Source organism: Myotis yumanensis, unplaced genomic scaffold (assembly GCF_028538775.1).
Source record: "Myotis yumanensis isolate MYYU_CA2020_CCGP unplaced genomic scaffold, mMyoYum1.0.hap1 SCAF_10, whole genome shotgun sequence".
Taxonomy (NCBI): Eukaryota; Metazoa; Chordata; class Mammalia; order Chiroptera; family Vespertilionidae; genus Myotis; species Myotis yumanensis.
Window position 1 is genome coordinate 28,066,134 of NW_027223761.1, and position 22,169 is coordinate 28,088,302.

The following is a 22,169-nucleotide window of genomic DNA, read 5'->3' on the forward strand; positions in this document are numbered from 1 at the left end:
CATTGATGATTAGTGATGTTGAACATCTCTTCATATGCCTTCTGGCCTCTCTCTATATGTCTTCTTTGGGGAAAAATTTATATTCATATCTTCTGCACATTTTTTAATTGGATTGTTGGTGGAGGGTTTTTGCTATTGGATGACCAAAACAATTTTTAAAAATTATTCTCTTCTTTCAAAAGTACAATTATTTCGAGAGCTAAAATTTCTCTTTTGCCTTTTGGTGAAGACAGTCAACCTATAGCAAGTAACAACAGTGCAGTTTGCATGGACTAAAGTGAGCAGGCAGCATTTTGGCATCCCATGGAGGGGCAGATGCTTTTGCAAAGTAGGCTTGGGAATAGAAAGGAGGCAGAGAAAAGCTAGGCTCAAGAAGAAAGCTCATCTCTATTTGCTGCTGGGTGGGAGGCGGCATGTAGTTTATTGTAGGCAAAGCAAAGGCTACAGATTTCTGTCTTGGAAAACTAGGGGATGGCGGGGAGAGGGGAATGACAGATACCTGGGTATCAGATCTCTCCAATAGTCATGCAGGCTAAATAGAGGGAATGTGTGGGGATTTTTGTAATAAAAAATACCATGAGGTAGTCTCTTAAGCATTCTGAATCTCTGGAAATAAATGGAAGTAGGAGCTTACAGTTAAGGTTTTACTAACATGAATAGCTAAGGAGGCTTTTGATGCCTGTGCTGTCCAAAGCAGGACTTCAGGAGATGACACCCAGATATGAGCATAAATCAGGTTACGTGGATCACAAGGTTCATGTGTTTTGTAAAAATGCAAAACAACTACAGTTACCTGATTAATCTTTGGATAATTAGAAGCATAATTAAGCACAATAGCCATTTTCCCAGGCATTCTCTTAATCAGGAATTTATAGTCTTGTTTCTTTGGAAGTACACTCATGCTAGCCTTTCCATCCAATAAATATCTACCCCTGAGCTATTCTGCATCTGCTTTCTCTTTGAACCTCTAACCTCTCTGCCACTTTCCCAGCCTCTTAACACTCAGAGAGTCAGACCCTTTGTCATCATCTCCACTCCGTAAAAGAAGTTATAAATCACCTTGCTAATCAGTTGTGGTGTCTTAGATATTTCAGTAGCTTTGTTACATGAAATTATTAAACTCGTACCAATACAGGTGACTTTGTTCCACAATACAGCTTTTCACTTGTGTTTTTCCTTGAATACAGCTCCAAGAGTGGTTTTTCAAGGAAGAAAGAACTTCCCCTTATAAATTATGATGCTTGGTACCTCACAGCCAACAATATGCTCCTGGCAGGGATGATGAAACCTGGTCCTCCCATCTAAGAACAATTTCTCCTGCTACCTGGCAATTCTCCCAAAAGATGTAGATGTGGGAAACCCACTTTCTCATAGTGCTGGCCTCAATGAGTACACACTCTTCCAATTCCAAGAAAGATCCTCAGATACATTAATGAAGCAAGTTGATGATAATGAGGAGGAGGATAACTGCTGTGATCCACTAAATGTTTATTGAATACCATACAATGAGCTAAGTTTTTGACATGCATTTCTCATTAACACCTTAACTAGGAAATCCAATTGGCATTAACTATAAAAAACACTAATTTACAACTTGTGATCTGCCAAATATCTATTGCCTGGTACCAGGACCACCATGGACTATTAATGATCCACACAATCTGTACTTTTTCTAGGAATTCTTGATACTTGCTCTATAAAAAAAAACTCCTTTCAGTCATGAGCACTGAACTAAAACCACAATGATTAATTCAGGCAGATATACATAGGCTCAGACTAAGTTATGCAAAGGTAACAGGAATGGCACTCTCCAAAATTTCAGTGATTTACACAATTTTTTTCTACTCATGCCACATGTCCATCACCAGACAGTTGTCACACTGTTCCATATCATCTTTACTCTGGAAGCCCAGCTCTGCTCTGTAGCATCGCTTGTTTCTTTAGAAAGAAAAGAGAATGAGGTGGAACCCTGTGATAGCTGTTAAAGCTTCTACTTTGAAATAGTACATTTCATGTCCACTCACATTTCATTGGATCAAGAGGAACAATACAACATTGGAACAGGGTGGGATGGGAAGGTAGGGCCTAACACAAGTCATAAATGAGTTGAGTATTATCTTTCTTCATTTCTCTTAGTCTTAGTGCCCACACCCATAAAATGGCATTAATATGGCCAATTAATATGGCATTAATATGCCACTTTCATCACAGGTTTATCAAGAGGCCAAAGAGCACACTATCTACAAATGGAGCTTGAAAACTTCAGAGCACTCTGCAAGTATAAAGTATATCATTTAAAGCTAATTGTTGTACTTTCCATGCCTGGCAGATTGCATAGTATATATGATGTCACATTGTTCTTTATTCTTCTAAATAACTTTTTACTTCAGGAAGAAAAATGTTTATGACACTCTCTTTATGTAGACTCCACATTCAAAAAATAAGAGCTTAAGTAGGCCTCAATTGCTATACTTTGCTCAGATACTACCTGTACCTTAAGCTAATGCATCTGAAACTATGAAAGACCAACCCATTGAAAATGTCTTCAGAAAGGTAAAAAACCTCAGCATACCAGATTCATAAAACATCAAAATCCAACAAAAGCAGCTTTCAAATCGGACCGTTCCTGTTGGAGTCAGACCAGGCAAAATGAAATGACCTCCCGTGAATTGTATCAGAGCTGACAAAGGGTCTTATTACCTTCTATTGATTGGCTTGGAGTTCTAATATCTTCTCTATGGCAGTTTCTACAGTAATCTCTGCAGAGAAGGAGTCCTTAACACCATCTCTCTGCTACTACCCCAGGAAGTAAAAAATCTGAAAGCGTTTTGTGCTTCCTTTTCCGCCAAGAGACTGAATAGGCTTTTCAAGATGGCCTGGACAATGTGTATAACATTTTGTTTTAATTTCCAATACAGTCTTGATTCTCATGGCTTGTACAATATGGGTCATTTTCACTCCATTTGCTCAGAGTAAAAAAATAACTTGCCTGAAGCAGTTCATAAGTATCTATTTCTCTCTAGGGCTCTGGTGAGACAATGAACTCAGACCTCTGAGTCCCTGGTACCCAAGTGGTACTTGGCGACCTCTCACCTTGTCTATCAGATCATCCCAGAGGGCAATTCTGAGGACAGAGCTGGGGAAATGGCCATAAACTAAATTTTATCATAAAAGAATGGAGTCAGCATAGCTTTTTGCCCACCCAAAGCCATTTCTACACTCTTTTTGTTGCCATAACCCAAATTGGTTCAGGTAAAGAACAAAGATCATTTTGCCTCTGGGAAGGGAAAACCCTACTCCACCTCCAGGGGGTGAATACAATCAGCCCAAACCAGTGGCAGTCATCTCACCCACCTTTCTCAAGCATTGGTTTAGGGGTGGAAAGGACGAAGCCCAGGTGTGAAAAACAATGTTAGTGGGAGAGCTTATGGGGGACCTTCTAGGAAGGACTTTCCTTAAACATGAAAAAACAGATCCTTACACAGAAAAGGTTTGAAACCCTGGCCCTTCTTTCCTTACTTGTTTTGGACACTGGTGCGTGGGGCTATGATAGCAGCCATCATGCAACTATAGGAAAATAAGCCCAAAGTCCAACATGCTGAGGATGGCAGAATTGAGAGAAGGGCAATTGCTCTCAATGCTGATATTCACTCAACATGGTTCTCAGTGCCTCCCATCCAGATGCCCAGTATTTGACTCCCTGGGTTCCATTCTTCTACCATAAGTGAGCTCTAATACTTTGTCATTTCTTTTTAGGTGCTATCCTTCTCTCCATAAACAAGCCCTCTGGAACTTGTGGGAAGTCTCCATGATAAGAGAGAAATGAGTGAATCCTAAGCGCATCACCATTACCCAAAGTAGTGATGCCCACTGGCCCACAGTCAGGCACATACACTAAGCTGAAAATGAGTATGTCAAAAAAAAACAGTAATCAATATCTAAAATCACTCAACATAATGAATAAAATAAGGCCTCACACAGGAGAGCAGGTTTAATATCACAAATGGCTCCCAGGAGTTGGTTCTATGGAATAAAGAAATGTATCAATGAGAAGACAATCAGAGTCCCAAAAAGTATTTGCATCAGCAATTTTCTCCTGAATCCTGCCAGCTCTCAGTATTTTTCCACGGTGAATGGAGAATAGGGTGTTTACATTTTTTTAATTTTTTAATTATATTAATTTTCTGACAAAAATAGAAAATAGCATAGAGATATAAAAATATCAATGTGAAGTATTGAAATTAATAGTCATCCAAAACTGACAATAAGTAGTATGTTATTAAAGGGTGTAGAAAAGGTTCATGACCAAAGGGACAACTTCATCCTCCCAAGTAGCACGTCTCCCTAATCAACTTCAAATCTTTAAAGGTAAGCAAAAGGAAAAAAAGGTGAAAAGGAGAGGTAGAAAAATCCATTAGTTAAACAATACTGTTAATGAGAACCAAAGCGGCAATGAAGTCTTCCAGGAGAAATGAAAAACAGAGGCACTGCCTACCACATACTAAGCCCTTGTACTGATCAGACACATTTCCTAACAACTGAAAAGGTCTTTAGTCAAAGCCAAAAAGTTAAGCAGGAGTCAACCATTTAAAATAGTAGAATGGAAAGGGATTTACCATCATTGGCACCAGTTGTATTTACCTTGAGAATACCTGACCCATGTGAGAACCCAGCAATTTGAAAGAGAGTGACCAAGACTGTGCAGCATTCATTCCATTCAAAACATCCACTTCCTGATTAACAGATCAATTAACCAAGGCTCAATATATTGTTAGTGAAGATTACAGGAATTATTGGGTCCAACCAGGACAGAGAAACAACCTAGCCATCATTTCTCCTATTAGAACCTCTCTAAAGTTAAGGAAGGGAGCCAGTGAGCACCTGAGAATGAATGGGCTCAGGCATTACAGTGCTATACACATAGGCCAGGGTCAGAGTTCATCCCTGCTCCTCTGGTATATCAAAGGAACAGGGGTGAACAATGCTCCCCATTAGCAGGGTTGAGTACTGAGCTTAGAAAGAGGGGTTCTGCTCTCTAGAGTGAAAAGTGGGGTCACTGATGCGTAAGGCCACTAACCCATAATAATGGCATCAGTCCATGTGCTAAAGTTATGTGTCTATCTATCTATCGCCTTGACTTTTAGTAGAGCTTGTTAATTATTAATCCATGAATCAGTCATTAAAACACAATTGGAAACAAATGCTGACCTTGGGAAGCGAAGAAAATGGCAGTTGGGTATACACTAGTATAAAAGCATCATTCAAAAAAAGGATCCACCACATAACATTTCACTGATCTCGGAGATGACAACATATTCAAAGAAGATAACAGAAAAGGATGTGTTTGTGGTTTTGCTGGTGATTGTTAAATACAGTGATAGCAGAACATGGGATGTGATATGGCCCGACTGCCTTCGTTGCTTTGCTGTGTTTCATGACCTCCTTCAAAGGTCTTGCTTTCATATATTTCTAAGCAGCCGAGGAAAAAACAGGAGAATAGATACCCTAGGTCAGTGGTCGGCAAACTGCGGCTCGCGAGCCACATGCGGCTCTTTGGTCCCTTGAGTGTGGCCACGAAGTTTCAATCGCACTGTACGTGCACGCCCACACGTGGTATTTTGTGGAAGAGCCACACTCAAGGGGCTGCAGTTTGCCAACCACTGCCCTAGGTAATTGACAGAATTTCTTACAGGATCCTATAGGTCCAAAGTCAAGTGCTGGCTTTCCATCTTCAACCATGTCTACCAAGAACACATTTCTCACAAGTGACTACATTACATAGCTCACTTACCTTCACAGTAGGCGGGGTCTCCCTGGACAGAGATGTAACCATTCTTGCACTCACAAGTAGCTTTTGTATTCCAGTTTTTACACTCTGAGTTTTCACCACATTTAGGTCCTTCTGCACAGAAGTTATGACCTAGAAAAAGCACATATATTTTTTCATCATAAACTAAGAGAATAAAAGACTACCCAGTAATAAATAAAGCATGAAACATCAAAGTATGGTCCCTCAAGGAGTGAAGACATTTAACTGTGGACAGAGGGTTGGGCCATAAGGATGGGTCTGTTAGAGACTGAGCTCTGGACTCTCACATGTTCTATCTTAGAAAGCATTTAGTTTTTGTCTGCAATAGTTGACACGTAAGAGTCTTCCTATCCCAGCAGCCTGGCCTTCGTACCTGGTTCCTCTCTGGGGCGATATGCCTCCTTTGGGAGGCTCCCTGGACCCTGGTCCATTGTGGCACTTTCAGTAGCACAGACTTCATGGACTCCCTGAGGCTGCGCACTCCTTCCAATGCCCTGTGCTCTCAGCTCAACAGTGTAATGGGCAGCCCGGTCACTGAGTGTCCATTTAGCCCAGGGCTGCAGGGATTTTGATCAGATGCCATCTATTGGTATGTGGAGGACCTGGCCCGTCTACAAACCACCAGTTCCTCTACTACTTAGGTACTGAATTACAGTCTCACGGAGTACCTCTTTTCCAGCCTCTTTCCCCCTCAAACACCCTGAAATCCTCTCTCTAAAACATTTCAATTACAAATTCACCTAAAATGGTAAGAAAGACTAGGGTAAAAAATCATATGACTCCAAGACTCTTTGGGAAGATTTAATTGAAGGGCATAAAATCTTAAATAGCACAAATAATCTCAACTGATATCAGTCCAGGCCAGATGACAAGGCAAATGAGCAAGAATTAAAATGACAGATAAACTCATTGGGAACAGATGTCGGAAAGAACTTTTTACCCAACACCGAAAGTTTTAAACACGCAGCAAAACCCTGCAAAGTCATTGGCGACATTGAAGATACAATTAGCGTCCATTACGAGGAAAATGAAACCCTGAGGAGTGTTTCAAGAGTTCGGGGATGGGCCAAATGATGTGTATTTTCCCAGAGGGATCCTGAAAATGCACGGTCAAGATTGTTGGCTTTTTTTTTCCTTCCCCTTTAACTGAGAGCACCAGCAATTCCTGAGCGGTCTTTTTTTTTGGCTGGGGCTCCACGCATGCTTTTATTACTTCTTCCCAGGCAGGAGCAGGGATGTCACTGCAGTGTCTACTCCTCCCTTCCCTGCCTCCTGGCCTCCCACTGAAGCAGGCAGGCTCCTGCTATATATAGCCATTACCTCAAGGTGATGATGAGGGTAAACAAATTTCATGCTGCCTCAGGCACAAACTGTCCTGAGGCGACAAAGAAAAAAAAAACGATGGCAGTGATTAGGACCTGGGCCCCAGCAATTGTACAGTGGCCTCTTCCTACCAATGTCCATCACCTTGATCCTTTTTGCATGTCCTCCCTCCTAAAGGTCCTGCAGTTCTTTCCCTAGGGGCATCCTGGCTGCACCTACAGCCCACTGGGTTTAACCAGCTGTCCAGCTGATTACCTTGTTTTTCCTCTAAAGGACTGGGATATTACTAGCTTTGAGCCTGACCCGAGGTGTCCAAGTCCCTAGTCAGGATGTAAGTTCTATTGATATGGTGAACATCTTAAGTCAGTCACAGCCTATTATTCTTAACTCTAAGGTCTTAGGTTTATTTCCTAAAAACAGACAAACTCAGTGGAAAGCTGTAGTCTTCACCTCTCTTCTTGATTAGTTCATTTGGGGTGGTCAAATATGAAACCACATAAGAAGATGGGCATGACTCGATAAAAAAAAAAGTTAGCTGCAAAATCAAGCCACGAGTTATAACTTGAGGAAAACAAGTCCTATCTCAGCAAAATGGGTTCCACCATTATTCACATGTGCATGCGTGGAGCCTATCAGCTGGTATGAAACATAATTTCATTCAAAGTCACTGACATAAAAGTAACAGAAATGTAGGATAGGAACAAATCTTCATCTACATTGTCTCCTACATTTAAAGAATCAATTCATAAAATGTGATGATTAAAACAATTGTCATTTTTAAAAAAGTTGGAGAGCTCTCTGGATATTCTATAATCAGCCAACTGGGATCAGGAAGCAAAAAGCGCTGTGCTTCCTCAAATTCCCAGTAGAAGTCTCCTCAAGTCCGGTGGCTCATCAGAGTCCTCAGGAAAATAAGCCTTGGGAAACTTCAGTTTCCTCAGCAGGTGTAAGAAAGGCTTGGACTTACTCTCCTGGGGTGATTTCCCTCAAACTAATGACCTGATATTCACAGTAAGACAGAGAGATGATAAATATGCTAATTGAAGGGCCTCCCAGGCAAGTATTGAAAGAGGCTACAGCCACTTCATTTCCCATAACCAATAATATCAGAGTGGCAGGAACCAGCCAGTGGAAAACATACACTGTGCTCATCCCTGAACCCTGCTTTCCAGGCCATCGGAGTCCCGCCTCCCTGCTCCCCTGCTGCCTGCCAGTCAGGGCTCAATCTCAATCCACAAAGCAAGCGGTGCAGCCTTCCCCATATGAGGGACAAAAATTACTTTACATAGAAATTGAGTGTTTCTCACCTTTTCATTACATTCTGTTTTAGAGTGGGGAGGGGAGGAAAGGGGGGAGAAGCACTGAATAATTCCCTTAGCTGAGGCACACTGGGCTTTCCAAGGCTCCCCAGAATAGTAATTGTCCAACCCCTCCTCTTCTGGCCAGACTCGCCTCAGAAAACATGAACAGGGAGAAAAGGGTAAAAGACTACGAGAAGTCAAAGGGGAGAAAACATCTCCCACAATATTGTGAGAGACTATTATGTTTTCTGTAAAGATACCCTGGGAAATAAGTTGGAATGAAGAGGTGTGGAGTAAAATTCACAGAGAGCGTAGTTTGAGACAATAGGCCTGTGAGCTCATCCGGATTGATTTTTTGTTAATCGTCGTATAAATTTTATGTTTTCATGAGAAAAAGAATATCCCTGCTGCCCAGATACACATGCCTTTTGCTTTCTGACTGTCCAATGTGCAAAGCAAGCCCCAGCAGGTAGACAAGCGGGCGGGATGTTCTGGGCTCCTCTCTGCCATGGGTCAACACAGAGAAAGGAGGTAATGACAGGAAGTGCTCCTGAAAAGCCTCAGTCAAAAATGTGCCTTCTTCACTCCAGTGTCTGAATTCTGGGATGGGAGGAGGAACCCAAGAGGACCCATACACTTCAATAGTTTATTCAACCCACTCCCTACAAGAGGTACCCTCCACCATATGTTTTCTGAAGACATGCTCTGATTCCTGTCAAAATGTACATAAGTAACTCTCTCTAATACGCACCCCTCCAAAAAACCATCAGCGGCCACAAAAAGAGTTGGTAGCTTCCTGGCTGAGAAGGAAGGAAAAAGAAGAAAATCCTCAATGTCACAGATTAGCCCTGGCTATGATCTCATCTCTGAATCCCTATGCCTGCCTCCCACGTTCCCTCAAGCTGAGTCAGGTTCAGTGAAAGCCGCCAGGTTGCCAGCAAGGAGAGCCTTGCATGAGTCTGGTGTTTAATGAGATGTCATGTCTCTCAGCATCTTCATTGGTGAAGAAGCACATGCACTCACACAAGTGCTAGCAGAAGCAGGAACACCTGGTCCATTGTGAATGGGTCAGAGCAATGAAAGTCCTCTTGAACTTCTGTGGGATAATCGATGATTCTGCTCTAATGAAACCATACATCAGAAAAGATTTAAATAAACTGAGTCCCACTTGGCACTTCAACTAATAGCAGCTGATGGATTTTGCATTAAACTGCAAGACCTCCCTAGCAACCGTATCAGTTACCAATAAATGCATCCCTCAGAAAATTCCATCAATTGCGAGGTCTTTCTAAAGCATCCTAGTGGCAAATACGCTAGTAACCTTGAAAGCAGAGAAGGGAAGATGCTCTGAGGGCATGGTTATCATGTTCTTGATTCTAAGAGCCATTCATGCCTATCAACATCCCAAGGTATCCCAGAATGTTTCCAAAATACTGCTCTCATGACCAACCACAGAGAGAAAGTGCAGCCTCAGCTGAAAACACCCCACGATCAAAGACAACATTTTTATGTGTCAGAAGGTGCTAGCGGAGGGGCCAGCATATTGTGGGCTGCCACCTGGGTTTTTAAATAAATTTGTACTGGAACATAGCCACACTCCTTTATTCATTTACCTATTGGCTGTGCTGCTTTTGTAATACAACAGCAGAGGTAAAGTAGATGCAATAAAAAAAAAAAAAAAAACGCCAAAACCGGTTTGGCTCAGTGGATAGAGCGTCGGCCTGCGGACTCAAGGGTCCCAGGTTCAATTCCGGTCAAGGGCATGTACCTGGGTTGCGGGCACATCCCCAGTAGGAGATGTGCAGGAGGCAGCTGATCGATGTTTCTCTCTCATCGATGTTTCTAACTCTCTATCTCTCTCCCTTCCTCTCTGTAAAAAATCAATAAAATATATTTTAAAAAAAACCTTCTGGTCCTGCAAAACCTAGAATATTTACTTTGTGGCCCTTTACAGGAAATACTATATGCCAATGCTGTACTGAAGAAAAGATTTTGAAAAAGTGAAATATGAGGTTAAATGAGCTAACCTGCTATGCTGCTGATTTTTCTTAACTATAGAAGCTTTGAAGTAAGCCAAAAGGGATCTAGCTCCCTGACTACAGTGGGGCCTTGACTTACGAGTTTAATTCATTCCGAGACCGAGCTCCTTAAGGAGCTGGTTAACTCAAATTACTCTATCAACTCAATGCAAAAAATCGGCCGAGAGACAGATGGTATCTCAAAAAATTCGTTAGTCAGGACACTCGTAAGTCAAGGCCCCACTGTATTTGAGGATGTGGTACAGGATTTGTAGTGGGTAGGCATTTGAAACAATAGCTGCCAGTTTAACTGGGTTTGTTTTTAAGGTTTCAATTAAATTTAAGGTTCTCCTAACCTCCTAATTAGACCTCCTCATGTAATTCTGCCTGGGTGAGAAGTTTCAGAGAGGAAGTGATATTTGAGCAGGGGTTTGATATATAAGAGTAAATTTTGGAAAGAAGGTAATTTCAAGAAGAGAAGGCAAACCAATTTCTCCCCCAAGAATTAATTAGCAATTAGGTATTACTTACCTGAACTGCTTCTCCTTACAGGAAATATAAATGTTATATATAAATCTATGAGTAAGGATTTACTGTAAGTCATCCTCTGTTGGATATGGGAATTGACCCATGGAAAGGGCTGAAAAAAATGCTTCCAATCTCAGTCATGAGAAATATCTATAATAATAAAAGCGTAATATGCTAATTAGACCAGACATCCTTCCGGACGAAGCCAGGGCCGTGAGGGAAGCCCGGGTCCTGGGTGCCTGCCTGCGGCCAGAAGCCCAGGTCCCGGGTGCCAGAGGGAAGCCGGAGCCCGCAGCCCAGGGGAAGGAAGGCCTACGCTTGCATGAATTTCATGCATCAGGTCTCTAGTGTAATAATAATGATGATGATGGTCATTATTGCAGGATCATTATCATTATCATAGGAACTACTGTGTATTGAAGACTTATCACATGCTAGGCACGAAGCTAGATGCTTATGCCTTATCGAATTTAATCCTCACAATAGTCCTAAGAAGGAGATGCTGCCATTATCCTCACTTTACAATTAAGGAGACTAGGACTGAGAAAGGTCATTAGGATATGTTTCTAAGTAGCAGAGCAGACTTTCAACACTTGTGCTATTATCATCACACAATTCACTCAACCCTGATGTCCCCAAAGCTACTTGTACCCTCAGCCCAAGCCCGGGCCCGCCACCAAGCCCTCTTACCTCGACAAACACTACAGCACTGACTCTCTGGGAGAATGTGATCCTTCTCTGAGCAGTTCAAAGGAGGGCATGCTTCTGTAATTTTCACTAAAACTCCACCCTGGAAATCAAATAATAGGAAAACAAAACTGTTCATTATGTTTAAGGGCCTGCAGTGATAACCAGCTACCATAATTAACAGTACTCCCAAGAATTCCACAATCATGACAAAGTCTCAAATTAAACTGATGAGTTTCCTGGAGGGGAAGATACAGGTCCCTTTCTATGCCAAAAGAGCCTCAATTTCAACAAACATATTTGAGTCTAGTCTCTGTCACAGAAGGTCACTGAAGATGGTGTGCTGAGAAATTGTAACAAGCGACTATTGGGCAAGGGGAAGAGCGGTGGGGAAGCCCTCATTTGTAGTATTTGCTGATTTCTGTGGTGCAAATACCCTGATGGTGGCAGATTTTGAACTACCAACCTGATATCACTGAACACACAGGGGGAAGGAATGTACAATGAGCTCACACGAGCTTCTATGAGCCATTTCAGTTATCTACCACATCACTGTGGACCCAAAGATAAATAAGGCATCTTCCTTGCCCTTGATCAGCTCACAGTTTGAGAGAAAAAGAAAAATAAAAAAAAAAAACACCTTAATCCAGAAACCATAATACATTACAGTAAGTCCTTAAAAATGTGATCTAATTAAGGTTTGATAATGTGCCATGGGAGAACAATTAATTCTGACCAGGTGTGGAGAAATTATGAAGATGCCACATTCCAGGAACTTGAATAATGGAATAAAAAAAAGGAAGAAAATACTTTCCCAGCAGAAGAAACAGAGGAAGAGGCAAGGTATACAGGTAAGAAAGAACTGAAGAGGGTTGTTGACATGAGTGCTAGATTTTTCCCTAGCTATAAATAAAATCACAATAAAATTTGAAATATTCAGCAGGTGAATCTTTATGACCTCACTTCAACAAAGGTAGGTATTATGAGTACCTGTATTTAGATTTGCTCTGAATTTTAAGAATTAGTCCATTAATTATTATAAAAAAGGGTTTGAGAGTCCCTCTTTTTAAATGTTCAGTTTTTCTCTCTTCTTTTTTATAAGTATAGCATATTCTCACTTGTATTTTATTTTATTTTTCACTTACAGTTGACATTCAATATTATTTTGTATTAGTTTCAGGTGTACAGCATAGTGGTTAGATAATCATATACTTTACTCTGCTTCATTCTTAAGAGGATGTTTAAGTCAATCAAAAAGCAAGCTCAAGAAAGAGTCTCATTTAAGGCCAACAAATATGAGAGAACAGGACAGAGCTGGGAGCCAAGAGGGATGAGGAAGACACTGAGTTTTCCATCTCCAGAGACTCTATCATCCCAGTGGCCCCACCATTCACTGGTTGGGCAGGAACTCCCATTCATCACGCACATCCATTCTTAGTAAGAACATAAACGTAACTTTAAATGTCAAATATAAATTTAATTTCCAACCACTCATCATAAAAATAATTTGCACCATGGCTTCTTGGCTTTTCATATCATCCTCAGCCCAGACAGTTCAGCCTCTAGCTTTCCTTGGATGTCTTTTCTTTCTTCCCCTTTGTTCTTTATACTTGATCTGCCCAAAGGCAGCTAGATCTCTTATAGCAGGCCCTAAGATCTGAGAACTGATTCTGCTAGTCACCCTCAGTTCACCTTTTCAGCTACATTCTATTGTGTCTCAAACTAGGCCAAGCCGGTGGCACGCAGCCTCAAGAGTTAGCACCAGTCTTAAGGCTAGTGTGCCTAACAGATGGACCTTCCTTTCTGCAACAGGGAATCAAACCAGTTATTACAAGCCACTGGAAGTGAGTGACCGTACTATTAGGAGCACAAGGTAACTGCAAAGAAAAACACAATGCTTAATTATTTACCACTATGGCCTCTACTTCTATCCTTCAATCTATATATATAAAAGGCTAAGCGACTGTCCTACTGGTAGCTATGATGTTCAATGACCACCAGGGGGCAGATGCTCAATGCAGGAGCTGCCAAGCTACGGTGACTTGGCAGCTGCGGGTCTCGGGTGACGCACCCCAGAACCAGAGAGGAGGGAGCCCAGTTCTGAGGTGCATCACCTGAGAACCACCCTCTCACAATCTGGGAGCCCTTGGGGCTGGCCAGGGAGGGACTGCAGGAGGTTGGCCCCAGGGTGTGTCTGGCCCCTCTTGCCCAGTCCCATTCCACCTGCCACCTTCTAATTAATTTCCTTTCAATGTGCACAAATCTGTGCACTGGGGCATTAGTATTAATATATTTATTCATTTCCTACTGCCTCTTTACATAAATAACAGGAGTGGACACTGTGGGACCTCTTTGATCAGTTCTTGGTGCTCATCCCCCAGCTTCTGAATGCTTGGCTGCTCCTGTCTCATCCCTGCCACCCTCAGAAGGTTGCCCCTGCAGAGAGCCAGAGTTACCTATAAGTTCTACATCTCCCACTTCCAAGGCCCAAAGCCAGTGAGTAACAAGCATGGGAGGCTCTTTACCCGGAGGAGAGACAATAGCTGGAGTATAATCCCGTTACCTCAAGGGATCAGGGACTGTCTGCCCTTTCACCTAAACTGCCCCCATGCTCAGTTTCTTGCCCTTCCCTCTCCTGCGTCCCCCACCCTCTTGCACTGGTTCTCCTGGGAGCTACCAGAATGAATCACTTGTACTGAAATCCTTAGCTTAGGGTCTGCTTCTGGGAGAACCCAAACTAGGATGCTAAGATAAATGTCACTCTTACTATCAAAAATAAACTATTAAAAGAGATCATCTCAAGGTAGTGAGATTCTGGAGTGATTTCCATTTTCTTCCTTATACTTTTCCCTCTATCCTGCCAATTTCATATCTTGTGTATATATCTGCTCTTGTAAAAAGATATATTAAACATGCTACAGACGACTTTTTCAAATAATCACTAGGAAAGGTTCTTTTAAGATAAAAAGGGCTTGCTTTGCTGATTAAATCAGTCAACAATTGTAATCAACCTTTAACATATTTGATGAGTAAGATCATTCCAAATGTTTAAATAGAGACAAACCCCTTTGCCTGAATTGGAAAATAATTTCAACTGTGATTACAGTCACATAAGTGCCTCCAAATCCATTTAGGCCAGCCACACAATTAGGCACAAACCTTTTTAAACTTTATTTTCAAAACTACCTCTAGCAAAGAAGTAACTCATGATTAACATTTTTTAATCCTGCTGATTACAGTATGTTATATTCTGACTCTTGGAGCTCTGCACTGGTGGGAAAATATGATTCTTCCAGTTCTTTCTAACTTAGAGCAACCATCTCCATGTCGTTGGTCAAATCTAAACACTTCCAACTTGCTGATCACTGTGCTTCAACCTGAAGTTCTAATAACATAAAATTCACATCTTTAAGTAAAACAATTTGTTGCTGGTCTAAACAAATATTGCAGGGTATCAATAATTGAACAAAATTGAGCAAGACAGCTAGAAGATATTATTCATCTTGATTTTTAAAAAATATATTGCCCTAGCTGGTTTGGCTCAGTGGATAGAGCTTCGGCCTAAGGACTGGAGGGTCCTGGGTTTGATTCCGGTCAAGGGCACATGCCCAGGTTGCAGGCTCATCCACAGTAGGGGGGATGCAGGAGACAGCCAATCAATGATTCTCTCTCATCATTGATGTTTCTCTCTCTCTCTCTCTCTCTCTCCCCCCTCCCCCCTTCCTCTCTGAAATCAATAAAAATATATTTTTTAAAAAAATAATATATTAACTTCTAGAAAAACTTGGTGAAAATATTTGAAACAAGGGTTGTTTTTCTTTGTTTATTTGTCTGTTTTACTGGTGTTGCTAAAGCTTTAAAATGAATCCAGGAAACTGGAAATGGCTGGATTTCCAGGCAGCCTCTTGTCAACTGGGGATATATATGTGTTTGAACCACAGAACACAGAAAATTATCTGAGTAATTATTTGCTCAATTCTCCTAAGGATAGCACTTGTGTAGTACCCTTTTAAATGCCTAGGAGAGAAGTTAATTCATTACATACAACAGGTGCCATAGGGCATTAGGGCTTCTATCTTGAGAAAGGCTGCCAAGGAAAGACCTGAGGCCCTCTGCTCCTATACCTATCACCCTCTCTCCCTGCTGACAACATCTATTAAATGTGTCCCCAGGCGCTCCTGTGCCCTTTTATAAATGCTACCCCTTTATCAAGGCAATCAATGAGCCATTCATTGCCTGACCAATCTGGTCTTAGACGGATTAAAAAGTGATAATTCAATCATTCTGAACTTACTCTTCAAAAATTCAGAAATGAGAATTATTTCCAAGTAAGTCTAACACCGTGAGAAGTGGCAGAGAAGAAGCTAAGAGCCAGATGACACAAGTTCAGATCCCAGCCAGTTCGCTGACTCGCTCTGTGACTTTGATCTCTTGTGCCTCACTTTCCTCATCTGTAAAATGGATATACAAATAGGACCTACCTCATAGTGTTATTATGATCTTTATATGAGATAAGATGTCTAAAATGTTTTAGTGTCTAGAAAATACTAAGTGATTGAAAATTTTAATTGTTGTCAATAACCCTTCTCTTTATACACAAAGTAAACATTTAGCAAATAACTGTAGAAATACAATAAATTAATGACTCTTTAAAGAGGATGAAATTGTTCACAGACAAAACACACACAAACCACTTGTGCAAAGACAGTAAGTAATGTCTGTCCCAACTTCTTTCTAAATTGTAAAAATATAACAACAACAACAAACAGTAAAAGGTGAACCAAAGACTATAGGGCACCTACAATCTGCCAACAACACTGGTAAATGCTATTCCAATCATCTGGCATTTGAATTCAGGTCCATATCTTCTAGAAGTCTCCAATGGTGTCTGCCTTGATCCCCTCTGCTAATAACAGGGATCAAGTCATAATTGTCACCCCACTGTTTCTGCTCAAAAAGTAAAAGGGGTTGCTAGTTGTAAGCGACAGATACATGGCAGACAATGAGGTCATCAGGAGAGTGGGCAAAATTGCCTTTAGTCATGCCAGATGTAGAAGAAAAAGTAGGGGTTTTAGAATCCAAATAATTTCCCCCTCCTTAGAAGGGAAACAATTTACAGAGAACATGACATGTGCCTTACAGTCAGGGGGGATATGTGTGGTCATGTGGGATACCAAGAACAGCTCACAGTTATTGAGGACTTACTTTGTGCCAAGCACTCTGCCAAGGTCTCCACATGGTTTATCCCATTTAATTGGCACTATGTGGTAATATGCCCGCCCCACATGGGAGACCACCCTCCAGCTCCCCCACTCCCAGGCCTGGTAGCTGGCCCTGTTGATGGAGAGATCACAGAGCCCTGCGGTCACACCATCCCTGCCTCTGCCACAGCCTCAGGAGCCCCTGCCCACAGCACCCCCCGGCCGCAGAGACCACTGCACCTGCATTTCCACCAGACTGTCTGGACCCATGGAAACTCTAGCATTCCCAGTAGCAACCAAGAAAAAGCTGCAACAGGGAAGTTCAAAGTCGTTAACCCCTGGGATCAATTCTGACCGATGAGAGACAGGAAACTAGAAAAAGCCTTCCCTCCATCCAAGTCCCTCATAAAGAACTGAATTCAAGCTTCTTGCTAGAATTCTGCAGGTCTCTAATGCCTCATTCTCCCCTATCTTTTTCCCAGCAAATGAAATAATGCAGGTAACACCAGGGAGCAATGGTGGCCTATTCTGAGACACAGTGGTTCTGGTCAGTATCTCTGTAGATACCCCACAAAAGCAGCCTTTTTGACTGTTCTGATGCTCCACTTTACATTGGTTCCCCCTCCTTTCCTTCCTTCCCTCTGTCTCTCATGCTTCCACTCCTGGGGGGGACACCTCACTCAAGTAACTGCAAGACCAACTCCCACACTTTATCCAGCACATTGTTCAAACAGCACCTCCTCAGAGAGGCCCTCCTATCCCCACTGTAGATCTCTCTATTCCTTCGCCTGGTTTATATTGTTTATAGAATTGTAGTGTATACTTACTTGTTTATTTCCTGTCCCCTCCACTAGACTGCCAGTGCTATAAAGACAGAGACTTTGTTTTGTTCTCTATTGTACAATCCTGGCATGTATCACTGACTCAGTGCATGTTTGGTGAATGATTATTGAATGAGATCTATGGTTCTGCATATCTTATTTCAAGAAACACATTGGAAGAGGCAGGCAGGAGACAAAGGCATTTTCTCACACTGTACCAGGTACTTGGGAGGAGAGGTGACAGACACTGTCCCCAGCTGGCATCGCAGACCAATTCCAAAATGACTCAAAACATGTTCCCAGGGCCACCTGCCACCCTCCCTGACTCTTAATAGCTTCTACCTCCCTTCCCCTTCTCATTGTTTCCTTAATAGCTTTTCCCAAGGCTACCTGACCCACAGCTGACCAACCACAAGCCAACCACACAATGACAGTGGCAAAGACTCCAGTGGACCACAGAGACCCACTCAGCGACCCACTCAGGCCACATGCTCCACTTCAGAACCCGACCTAAAGCTAACATGTCTGCCTGCAGTTCCCCGCCAATGAGAGGGATCCTACGATTGAAACTCACTCGGCATTCCCGACAGCTCTTGGTTAAAATCCGCTGGCCTTCTGCAAGGACTTTTCCTCCATAGATACATTTTGCTGTAATAAAACAGAAAAATGGGTCAGACAGTCATGCTATGCAACAAAATAACCTCAGAGGTGCCATCAAACTCCAACAGATTCCACAGAGCATAGATGCTCTGATTCTAAGCATTACAAATATCTTTGTCTAGAGTGAGACATGGGAATAGCTTGGGGATAACTGTTGAATACCACAGTCAGACCACAGCCATAATTATGTTTGTCATGAGCCCTTCACACCAAGGAGACACAACTATTTCCATGTTGCACTTGCAGAAGGAACTAGAGAGTGAACTGATGTGGCTAGAAGTTAAAACAAAGGGGTTATCATCTCCAGGGAGAACAATAGCAGTAGCTTTGATTCAGACACTCCAGCTATAAGACGAATGACTAGGTGAGAGGGAACTCTTAGATGCTCCATTCATCAGAATCTCAGCCACAATGTAGAATGATGCCATTTTCCCTTGAGACCATGAAAAGTGCATGTCCTTAGCCTATCTGTTCCCGAGAAGCTCAGAGACAACTGAGAAATATAAGCCAAGCCCGTAAAGTGCTTTATCAATGCACTAGAGAGACTGCTCTTAGAAAGGTGAGCTTAACAGGCTAACAGGCATGTGGAATAGATAGGGCCTGTAGAAAAGTGAAAAGAGAAGCGTACTAGTAAATGGAGCTCCCACCACTCAATTTACATTCCACTAGGACTCAGTCCTAGACTCAACCTGCTGACCCACTTTTAAGCAAGTGAAGGTGGATGAGGCTGAGTCTCTTCCCGGAAGAGAGAACAGTGTATGCAAATCCCATCAGTTTCAACTGAGGCCTGGCTGCCCCCAAGAAGTTGTTCTTGGTTTTTAACACTGGTACAATGCCTTCACCGTGTGCGTCTGTGGTGCTCTGGACCTAGACTAACACCGTGCATATGATATTCTATCTCAGTGGCCCAGGTAATTACACATTCCTCTGCCAATTGCAACCCCGTGAAGGTAGGGGTTATGTCTATCCCATATTTTTCTCACCAGCCCCAAGCTCAATGCCTCTCTGGGCTTACTGTCAGTCACAATAAATAATGTTAAAATTGATGAGCCTCTAGTTGGTAGTAAAAGCCAGCCAAATTTCCTGATTCTCAGATAAGAGTTCTCTCTGCTATTCAATGCAATTTTTTGCATTTATTTTTATTTTTCAATTACAGTTTACATTCAGCATTCTTCTTTATGAGCTTCAGATGTACAACAAAGTGGTCTCCCTGCTGCTCTAAGTACCCACTGGCCCCACACATATGCATCCCAATATTATTGACTCTATTCCCTATGCTGTAATCTACATCTCCATAACATTAAAAACAGACACCACGGTTTTCTGAACAAAAACAGCAACGATGGCAATAAACAAGTAGAGAGTTGATATAATCTTTTAGATAGCTCCCTTACTCCCCTCATTAGATAGATAGATAGATAGATAGATAGATAGATAGATAGATAATAGATAGATTGATAGATAAATGATAGATATCTGTCTAGATAGATAGATAGATAGATAATAGATAGATGGATAGATAAATGATAGATATCTGTCTAGATAGATAGATAGATAGATGATAGATAGATCCCTGATCATCTTTTATGCCTCATTTTTCTGGACAAATCATGGCTCACTGGTCCTAATGATGATGTGGATTCCCCCATTTACTTGCATGAGGAAACCAGACCTCCCAAAGCCTGGAATTCCTGTCTAATGAACTCCCACACTCCCCAGCACAGCTGCTGCCAACTTGGCAAGACAGCTCACTCCAGAGTGACAGTCCTGCTAAATGCCCTGCTGTCAAACCTGCCATCTGCTTCGTGGCCCAGGCTGAGAAGCCAAGAAACAGACTTTTCTTCCTGATTTTTCCCCTGGCCACCCCTACAATGGTAGGAGCCCACTTGCTACCCTGTCTTAAGACACAGGCTCAAGTCCTCCCTTCCTCTGATACCCTCATCCCCAAACTCCAAATCCGGAGATAAGCATGTCTTACGGTTTACATTCACAACACACGTGGACACCTGCAGCCTCAGATCCACCAGTCTGGTATAAAAGTTAAGTGTCCGCTGAACTTTACGTCCTCCCACAGCAGCGAGCTCTTGGAGCTGGCAATGAAATCAGCATGATTCCACACACCTCGGCCATTTCGCTTTGGCACTGGTGGGGACGTGTCTATGCTTATGATATCAAGTATTGTTGAAATCACCTTAGGAATGCTTTCGGGATCATCACTGGAGGTCACCAGACTGTCCCCTACTTTCTCATACTCAGCCCACTTCTCTGAGGGTACCCCTCCTTCCCTGCCACTACCCTGCATATGCCTAACATCAGTCCTCATTATGCAACCTTTTGATCTACAGCCCAAAGGCCCACTTTCAGTGTCTGAGGAAATTCAAGCATAAGGTGAGTCAGGCTCCGGTGCCTGTGGCTGGGGCATTTGGGACCCAACCAAGCCGCTGCCGGTAGGAGCAGAGATGTAAATGGATACCTGAAATCCCTCCTATCACACTGGGGACCTGCAAACAAGGATATTTCACAGCCCGGCCATGACATTGAAACTCGGCACCAACGCACACTTCTCCAAGATGTCAGAAACAAACGAACTGGGGATTTTTGCACCCACAGGCCCTTCAAATGTGAACCTGATTTCTCCAGTGCAATGATTGGAGACTTCTGCCAGTTAGGCACATACTGAATAAATGACTGACAGGTACCTCATAGCAGCCCTGTCAGACGTGGACAAGGGTTGCTCTATCTTTATTTAGGTCTTTGTGCCCTGCATGTACTCGCCATCCCTTGGCATTCTGCAGCTTAGAATACCAGAATCAGCCATCCATGTTACAGTGTAAAGGAGGGTGGCGGATCAGAAAGGCTTAATACCCACTCACCTTCCTGCCTCTATGAGCTCATTCACAAAGTGGGCTCCAGGTACCACCTATACAAGTCACATCCAGTGGTTTTGCTGTCAACACCTTTGCCGCAAGCATTTTCACCACAAACGTTTTCACCGCCTAACTGGTCATTGGCAATTTTGCCATAGAAGAGAAAATACCTTTCTGATAATTCAATTTTATTCTCCATTAATGAATCAACTACCTTCAGCTGACTTAATGTATTTAAGCTAGTTGTCAATTTCATTTCATTTCTCCACTGACAAAGTTCTCACAGTACTCCCATTTTTTTAAAATATATTTTTATTGATTTCAGAGAGGAATAGAGTGGTAGAGAGAGAGAGAGATTTCAATGATAAGAGAGAATCACTGATCAGCTGCCTCCTGCATACCCCCTACTGGGGATCGAGTCACCCAGGCACATGCCCTGACCAGGAATTAAACTGTGACCTCCTGGTTCATAGGTGGCCACTCAACCACTCAGCCACACTGGCCAAGCAGTACTCTCATTTTTATATCATATATCTTAGCCAGGATGCATCTTATACTAGAAAATGATTATATATAAGTTTGTGCAAATCCTTTGGTGACCACAGTCCTCCACTCCCACCCATCAAAACCACAAGTTTACCAAGCTATGCCAAGTAGAAAAAAAGCAGCTACTAATTTGCAACAGTCTTCGAGAGCATTAATCATTGATTCTTTAATTGGAAAATGATACCTCTCTTAATGAAGGAAGACATTACCGTGAAAAAAAAAAAAACCTGCAATGCCAAAAGTGGAAACAAATCAGCAAGCAAAACAAACAAAAACAAACCCAGAAGTGTAACACTATGGACAAAAGACTTCAAAGTCCATATATGTTCATTTTAGGCAATGAAGTCTTTGTAATTTTGTTACTGATGTTTCATGTTGCGTTATGGCCTTTAATGCCTCTTTTTAATT

At 42.2% G+C, this 22,169-nt stretch overlaps 1 protein-coding gene across 2 annotated transcripts in view; it reads right to left on the minus strand.

Annotated features, from left to right (window-relative positions):
• Nucleotides 1–22,169, minus strand: part of NELL1 (neural EGFL like 1) — a 683,273-nt gene that overhangs the window by 503,962 nt on the left and 157,142 nt on the right. For both annotated transcript variants that reach the window (XM_070428154.1, XM_070428155.1), the window contains exons 10-12: nucleotides 18,263–18,336; nucleotides 11,670–11,769; nucleotides 5,792–5,920 (exon numbers count right to left, since the gene is read on the minus strand). In XM_070428154.1, coding sequence (XP_070284255.1) covers nucleotides 5,792–5,920; nucleotides 11,670–11,769; nucleotides 18,263–18,336 — 303 coding nt within the window. The remainder of the gene's footprint in view (nucleotides 1–5,791; nucleotides 5,921–11,669; nucleotides 11,770–18,262; nucleotides 18,337–22,169) is intronic.